Source organism: Oryzias melastigma, linkage group LG21 (assembly GCF_002922805.2).
Source record: "Oryzias melastigma strain HK-1 linkage group LG21, ASM292280v2, whole genome shotgun sequence".
In the NCBI taxonomy this organism is placed as follows: Eukaryota; Metazoa; Chordata; class Actinopteri; order Beloniformes; family Adrianichthyidae; genus Oryzias; species Oryzias melastigma.
The window spans coordinates 393,572-402,508 of NC_050532.1; the positions used below are offsets into that span (position 1 = coordinate 393,572).

An 8,937-nucleotide genomic window follows, 5' to 3' on the forward strand; every position below is an offset into this window, starting at 1 on the left:
AACTGTAGAAAACAGATACCTAAAATATATTAGAGAAAAATAGTTCTGGGCTATATCTTTCTGAATGTACAGCTCTTTTTTTCTTTTTTTAAATTCTCTTTATATTATAAATATATGTTCAGGTTTAAATATAAATTGAAGGTAAAAGTCGTCTCCCTGTGTCTCCCTGTGCAACCTGCAGGTTATGTTAGAGTGCATGAATTGTTGAACTAAATCAAATCATTTGATTCTTTTTTAAAGATGAATAAACAAGTTTTAGTCATTTGTTTCAATGTTTTCATCTCCACAGATGTTTCCTTGAATGTCAGGACTTCCTGCAGGAACAGCAGTGAATGGAACTATAGGAAGTTAAAGGGAATTTCCCATTTTTATGAAAAACGAAACTAGAAAAGTTGCATTACCTGTGATAAGGTGTGAATGCTTTTTTGCTGAAAGTAGTCGCTGAAGATGCTGAAGCTTTTTGCTGAAAATGGTGAGGCAACTTACTTTAATTGCTGAAGGGATTTGCTAAAAACGCAAAACATATTTGCAAAATGGTAAATTTCCTAAAAGAAATTTTGTTAGAGAACTATGAAAGAGTGTCGAAGTTGACCTAAATTTCTGAAAAATTTGCAGTAAAGTTCCTCAAAATTTCTAATACATGTCAATTTTGTAAAAATATTTAGGGGGTTTGCTTAACTATGAGCTAAACTCCAAATTAGCCCCAAAATCCGTAGTAGATGCTAAATTAGCCAAAATAACTAACACATTGCTTTAATATTAGCTAAACTCCACAAGAGCCACAAAGTTCTTCAGTAAACTAAATTAGTCAAAAACGTTAGGATGTTGCTAAAATAGAAGCTAAACTCTAAATTAGTTAAAAAAGAACCTCAGTAGATAACAAATTAGCCGAAAAAGCTAGGTATAAATAGGTATCAAATACAAGTTAAACTCCAAATTTTTGAAAATTACTAAAATACTAAGCATTTCCACAAAAAAAGCTTTTTCTTTTCACAAATTGTGTGAATGCTTAGTAAGTATTCACACTAAAGTGATTCTCCTGCTCCTTTCTGATCTTTATAGTAATTTTCAAAAAATTTGGAGTTTACCTAATATTTTAGCAACATGCTAACGTTTCTGGCTAATTTATTATCCACTGGGATTTTTTAGGCTAATTTAGTTTGGCTTCTATTTTAGCAGCATAATAACATTTTTGACTAATTTAGTTTACTGAGGAATTTTAGGCTATTTTGGAGTTTAGCTAGTATGTACGCAACGAGCTAACTTTTAGATTCTAGATTCGAGCTAGACTCTAGATTTTTAAGCAATTTTACTATAAAATTTTCAGAAATGTAGGTCAACTTCAGTACTCTTTCATAGTCCTTTAACAAAATCTACTCTTTTAGCAAATTTAACATTTTATATATAGCTTTAGCATTTTCAGCGAATCCCTTCATCAATTACAGTAAATTGCGTCACCATTTCAGGTTCACGCTAGCATTATCACAGGTAATGCAACTAATCTAGTTAATATTTCTGATGAAATCATAAATGTTCTCTAATCAATAAAAGAGGTTTAAATCAATCATCTAAAGTTTGAAATACTCAAATTCAAAACCTCTTCTCACGACTAACCTGCAAATTGCACATTAAAATGTATTTTGGTTTCATACTTTTCAAAAAAAAAACACTTTTCATCAACACTTCACAGAAAATATTCAGTAGAAAAACAAAACAACTCATCTGTACAAAGTTTAGAAAATCCTTTAGAAGCTTTTGACATATGTGCATAGATAGATAGTGCGCCCTGGAGAGGACTGAAAGGTTTAAAGTGATGCTCCCACAACAACTCGGTTAATTAGGATTTGTTTAAAATGGTTGAGAAAAAAAACGAAGATTTACTTATTGCTTTAAAAACCCTTTGTGATAATTTTTTTTTTTGTTGTAAAATATTGATATTTTCTCTTAAATTTCGAGGCGGATAATAAAAGTCAGTCTTAACCCTTTAACACTGGAGTTCCAAAGTTTATGTTCTTTGATTTTTTGCAACTTTTCAACCGTTAACATGATTATTCCAGCAGATTCTGAAGGAAAAAAGCGGCTAAGCCCGCTTTTTTCCTTCAGAATCTGCTGGAATAATCATGTTAACGGTTGAAAAGTTACAGTATATTAAACATTTTATGTTCACTGAACCAAGTGAAAGAGAAGCTGAAGCTGCGTTTAGACCTTTCAATTCCCCTGAACAAACGAGAGGAAACGCGGTTGGCCGTCACTAACCGGATGGCTCGACGTTTTCTCCAGACTCAGGATTCTGGGAAGTTTCCTCCCTGATGCATCGGCACTCGCTCCCTTCAGCGGTTCCTTCTCTGCATTCATAAATACACAGCCGACGATGCAGAGAAGCCACAGGCGTGAGCTGCAGAGTCCAGCAGATCCTCTCGGGGTGTTGGTACACCCCCGCTCACGTCAGCAGGGGCTGTTTGAAGGGGACCTGCTCCACCAGAGCCTGCACGGTGATGCACACCTTCACCAGGCCCTTCTCCTCCAGGATGTGATGGGGGAGACACAGTTTGTCCTGGGAGGAAATACGGGAGCAGAGGGGAGAAAAGGGAGAAAACAGCCACTGATTTAGACACTCAAAAATCAACTAAATGTTACTAGATTTTGAACGGTTCTGGCTTCTTTTTAAACACCCACTCTGATCGTCTTGTAATTATGATTAAGTCGTTTTTAGCCAAAAAAGTCATTTTCAAGGAAATAGTTGCTGTAGAGCAGGGGTCCCCAAACTTTATCTTGTGAGGGCCACATAACTGTTTTCTTCTCTGATGTGAGACTGGGGTCGGTTTGTAGGCTGACAGAAAAAGTGTAACAATCACAGCCTAAACGTAAAGATTTAGGGTTTTCCAGAAAGACTCACACAGCCACATCTTATGTGATTCATTTGTGTAATCTTCATAGATAAAATAATGCAAACATTTTAAAAATTAGATATATAGCCTGATTCATAGTTGAAGATGCTTAAATTGATAGCTGAAAACACTGAAGCTGATAGCTGAAAACACTGAAGCTGATAGCTGAAAACACTGAAGCTGATGACTGAAAACACTGAAGCTGATGACTGAAAACACTGAAGCTGATGCCTGAAAACACTGAAGCTGATGCCTCAAAACACTGAAGCTGATGCCTGAAAACACTGAAGTTGATAGCTAAAAAACACTGAAGCTGATAACTAGCTAAAATATTACCAAAGTGCAAAATTAGCCAAAAAATTAAAAAAACTCTAAATGAACCAAAACAGCTAGCATGTAGCTGAATTACCTAAACTTCAAAATAGCCTAAAACCTGAAGAAAACTAAATTAGCTTAAACAGTTAGCATGTAGCTGAAATATTAGCTAAATGCCAAATTAGTCTAAAAAAATCTGAAAAATGTGTAATTTACCCAAAACAGCTAGCATAAAGCTAAAATACTAGCTTAACTCCAAATTAGCCTAAAAAATAGCCTAAATTAGCCAAAACAGCATGTAGATGAAATATTAGCTAAATGCCAAATTAGTCTAAAAACTGGAAAAATGTCTAATTTAGCCAAAACACTTTTGGGGGCCGGGCCACATGTGGAGGAGGGCCGGATCCGGCCCGTGGGCCGCAGTTTGGGGACCCCTGCTACAGAGCAGAAGGAGTTCATTAGAAATTCATCTGAGTTGTGGGCGGGACTAAAGGGACAGAGCAACCCCGGCGCCTTTCCCATCACTCATTGCCATTTACGCGCTTTCCTGCTAGCTTACAGCCCCTCACATTCCTCACCGGTGCAACAGTATCAACGCTTTTCTTCTATTTGTCTGCATCAAAAATGGGGCGGAGCTTATGACCTGCACAGAATACTTTCAACAAAACAAATAAGCTATTTTTCAAAGAGTATTTTTCCGTCTGCTTTTAATTCACAACAATTTGAATAAAAAATACTCAAAAATGTTAAAAAGTTAATTTTTTTAAAGTTTTAAAAATGTATTTTTAGAGTGTTCAATAAAAGTTTATCCTGTTCAGCCTATGACCTAAGGGGATTTTGGCCCCCCGTACGGTTGAGTTTGACACCCCTGGTATAAGCTGATCATCACAATGGGGTCAATAAAGCCTCAGTTCACCTCTTACCACTCGTTTTGTCCAGATCATGACACAAAAGTTTGTTCTAACACCACAGTGAAATAGAATATTTGGGCTATTTGACCAGGACTTCTTTTTTAGGTCTGTAACACCCAGCGGCCAATCAGAATCGAGTATTCACTCGGATCATTTGAAGTGCAGAAACAAAATGTTTGTTTCTTCTGGCTGTGAGTCAGCATCTTTGTTTTCTTGGAGTAATACTGCAGACATAAAAGTCTTCAGAGTTCTGCTCATCTTACTGTTGATGTGTGTTAAGATCACTAATTACAGTTCTGAAACTTGATAAACGTAAACTTTTCAGACAATAAAAATGAAGAGAAAGTGTTCTCTCATTTCTGTTTTGTTCAAAAGTTGCATATTGTCATGTAAAAATTACCTAGCAAAACATTGTGATTAATCAGATTAATCACAATCCAAAAATGTGATTAATCTGATTTTTTTTAATCTATTGACAGCACTATTATTAACGGAAAACTGCCTCAAGAACATGATAAAAACACTTTTTATCGGAGTGAGTCTTTCGACTAGCTTAAGGGTTTGATCTTTGCCAGATCTGTGCAGCCTCCAGGAAATAGTCGGAGCCATGCACATGAATTTAAAAAAAAAAATTTTTTTGAAAAGAAAAGAATTAATGCATTTTGAGTTGCAGAGATGAAGAAACAAACCTGAGAACAAATGTTCTAAATAATGATGTAACCACAGAAGTGTCAGTATTCTTAGTCTGCAATGGAATAATTTAAACAACTCGATGCAATTTGCTAACTCAAATCAGCAAAAGATTTAAAAAAAAAAAATCAGTTTATATTTGCAATTCAAGGTCAGTTATTTTACCTGTTCACCTTCATTAAGAGTTTTCTGTTGTAATTTAAATTCACTGGAGTTTATTCAAAACTTTGCAGAGTTTGTGACAAACAACGATGCTGTAAACAAACAAAACAGAGAAGCAGAGTGTCTGGACTCTGACAGCTTCACAGTCTGAGCTTCTTCCTGAAATGTCTCCAGACTTTGTTTACTTTGTCTGATGTGGTTTGAAGCGTCTCATTCCTACGAAAAAACCCTCACCATGCTGATGTCTCAAACTCATCTCATATTTGTCTCAAACTATTCTCAACTTTGCTGAAAGGAAGTGCGAGAAAATTCTGTAATGTACACACGTTGAAGTAAAAAAAAAAAAAAAAGAACTGAAGTAAAAAAAAAGTTCTGGTCACTCACTGGTGCGCACCAGTGAGTGACCAGAACTTTTTTTACCTTAATTTTTTTTCTATAAATGTAAGCAAAAAAAATTAATAGAATTTTTTTTTACTCCAATTTTTTGAATTTTGTTTCTATAAATAAAAAAAAAGATTTCTGATTGCTAACCAGTTATCCAGTTTTTATTTTTACATTCTATTTTTATAATTTTTTTAAATATAAATTTAAGTAAAAAGAAAAAAAAAAAAAAAGAAAAGAAAAAAAAAAACTATTTTCTGGTTAGTAACTGGTCCATGCAAGATAGTAACTGGTGCACATCAGAAAGTAACCAGAAGTTTTTTTTAGTTCAATTTCTAAGAATAAAAAAAGAAGATAAATTTAAGTAAAAAAAAAAAAATCTGGTTAGTAATTGGTTGCACACCAGATAGTAACTGGTGCGTGCCAGTTAGTAACCAGAATTTTTGTTTTACTTAAATTTTTAGAACTTTTTTTTGGTTCTTATTTTTACATACCAGAAATTCTGGTTACTATCTGGTGTGCACCAGTTACTAACCAGAGTTTTTTATTTGCTTCAATATTTTTTCTTACTACCTTTAGGTACTTCATCGTAATGGGTTGGTCAAACATAAAATGGGATTTACTGGAGAAAAGAACCAGTCTGCATAAAGTAGGTTTATACAAAAAAAAAAAAAATCAATTTAGCAGAACTCCAAATGAAGTTTCTATCATTTCAACTTGAGTTGGCATCAGAACAACATGAATCACAGAAATGGATCTTTTTCTAAAGTTGAAAACGATTTTATTTCATTATTGTGTTGTTTTTGTGGAAATACTCTGACAGGTTCCCTTTACTCATAAAAACAACAAAAAGCCTCATGGGAGACAATGTGGCATCAACAACCAACATTACAGCTTAAATGATTTCACAAAATTATTAGGAAAAAAAAACCAGTTGTTCATAATCAGTTTCAGAGGTTAAAATTTAGTGATAACCACAGAAAAAAAAACAAAAAAAACTTTTATTTTTGTAAAATCCAAACTTAAATGACCCCCTAAAAACCTGCATATATGCCGCAAATCTTACAGGCAAATATCAATATTTACTTCAGGTGTGACCACTCAACATTCCAGCACAGCTAACCCTGTGACGTCAGCTCTCTAGGACACAGATCCAACGAGACGAATATAATGGCATAAACTCTGAGCTGAGTAGCCCTTCAGATCTTCTCCAAAACAGTCTGTAGTGAAACCACGGATCTCTCAGCATAGATTATGGAGAACTAATTCAATCTGGATTTTTACCAAAGTTTTAAACATTTATGTAGCAATTCTAAATTATTTGTGCAAATACTAAAATACATTTAGTTTGGAGGTTGTAGAAAATATGGCTTTGAATAAGCTTTACAGCCGTGACCTTTGCCATGCAGAAACATGTGCTTGTGTAGGCCTGTGCTCCTTTTAGCCCCGCCCATCCACCAACCTGGAGCTCCTCAGTGTTACAATGTCCCTAAAATATAATTTAAATAAAACACAAACAACGTCTGTGCTGTTTTTAACTGTGCAGAAACACGAGTGTCAGAAAGTGCTGTAGAGTGCAGTGTCATTGTCTGCCACTAGGGGCTGGCTTCAAAACGGTTTGGGTCCAATCAGGCTCAACACTTGTTGCCATTAGTTGAGCTTCCTGCTGACCAATAGAATTCTTTCACTGAGTAACATTCTGTTAATGAATACACAGAAGTTAGTTTTCATAAATATTAAAATATTTACCAGAAAACATTACAAAAGCACAGAGGAATCGGGCCTCGGATTTGATGTTTTTAGATGAAGAACAGATGTTGTCGATGGAAATCACAGACGTTGTCTGTTGTTGTTTCTGTTCATGGACAGAAAATGTCCATCATTGTATTATTTTATTTGACTTTCTGTCTCAGTACTCGTTTCCTTTATGTGTAACCTGTGATTAAATATTGGGATGTAGAAAACAGAACAGCAGTCCCCTTAATGTACATGTATGGACGTTAATACATCACTGAAATGACTTCAGTTTGTTTCAGACTCAGTTTATCATCAATTTACTTTTTTGGGAACTGAACTGCTTTTGCTGCCAGAAACAAAGGGATGACTTTTTAAAGGGGATTTTTGATTCCTGTCGTTTTCTAAAACATCATGTGGGACTAAAACTGAATTGAAGAGTTTGGTATCAGCTAATCTACAGATTTATCTTTAACTCATAGTTATTTCGTCCATTTTTTCTTAAGCTTGCGATTGGCTTTTCCAATCTCTACCAGTTTTGAGACTGCAGAAGATCTGGTCTATACTTCTATTTCCATTTAAAGATTTATATAATGAACCTTTACATTTGATCATTAAAGTATAAACACATCTTTTTTTGTCCTAATCATTTTAGGAAACCTTTTTTAGAAAATATTGTTTTCCTTAAAGTTCAGGTTTTATAAATGTAAATCTTATTTCAAACATGTAAATATAATAAAACCAAACAAAATGTTAGCAGATTGTAAGAGGAACACTGTCCCTTTAAGAACATTGGTATTAAGACCATCTGTTCAAAGCTGGACCCGTACGCTACGTTCACACCAAACGCCATTCGTAAGACAAATTCACATTTGCAGTGCGGCGAATTCGCTACTCGTCTCCGATCAAAAACAGTGCTTGCCATGGCAGCATGTGGGAGGAGCAACCAGTTAATGTTTTTAGCATGATCGCTACATGGAGCGGTATCTGTGTTTATCTCATGTATGGAAGATGCGGATGATGTTGAGACATGATGTTTATTTATTGTGAAGAGTTCTACAAATACATCAGTAATCATGTATCCACTTCTGGATTTATGTGATCATTCAAAGATTTTATCAGTCCTGAGGGCTTCACTCTCACTCCAGGAACTGCGTCTGTACGACAGCCACTTCCGCTGTGTTTCTGTGCCTCTGTGACTGAGTTTAAAGGATCACTGTCTAGCATTAACTAGGGCTGGGTTGATTACATCGATTGATTAATTTGAATCAATTATATATATAAAACAACAATCGATTCATAAAAATCGATTTAGCACATAAAGCTAAATTTCACCAGCTTGATGCTAACGTTTAATGAAATTTCCCATAGGACGGCTAATGCTAACGCTCAGTCAGTCTAAACATACATTCTGACTAAATGAACATCTTTATAAACTCACAGACGTGAATTTTCAAAACTCTTTTAAGGAAATATTTTTTTAAGTAACCATTTTTGGTCTAAAACATTGTTTTTTTACTCATACTGTCTTCTTCTGGAATAAGCTGTAATGCTATAGCGTGATCGCCACCTAGTGTCCAAACTGAAACGTCCTCCAGGAGAAGCAGAACAATGTTTCCAATGTTAATGATCTGAACATTTTAGTTAGAACTTCTCCTTTAGAGAATCCATGTAACACTGGATGATATTAACAATTATCTCATTATTTCACTGATACATTTACAGTATGTGAACTGGATCAGATTAATATCAATATATTCAAAACATAGTAGATTATTAATGTATTTCTAAACAAATGTGTATAAACTCAAAATTTAGAGAATAAAAAGAATTAAAAAAAATCTGAATTGAATGGA

The 8,937-nt window shown here is 34.6% G+C and overlaps 1 protein-coding gene across 2 annotated transcripts in view; it reads right to left on the reverse strand.

The window, feature by feature from the left end:
- Positions 1 to 1,725: 1,725 nt before the first annotated feature.
- lrch1 (leucine-rich repeats and calponin homology (CH) domain containing 1) overlaps positions 1,726 to 8,937 on the reverse strand; it is a 106,588-nt gene continuing 99,376 nt past the window's right edge. For both annotated transcript variants that reach the window (XM_024286082.2, XM_024286079.2), the window contains one exon: positions 1,726 to 2,554. In XM_024286082.2, coding sequence (XP_024141850.1) covers positions 2,441 to 2,554 — 114 coding nt within the window. In that variant the 3' untranslated portion in view covers positions 1,726 to 2,440. The remainder of the gene's footprint in view (positions 2,555 to 8,937) is intronic.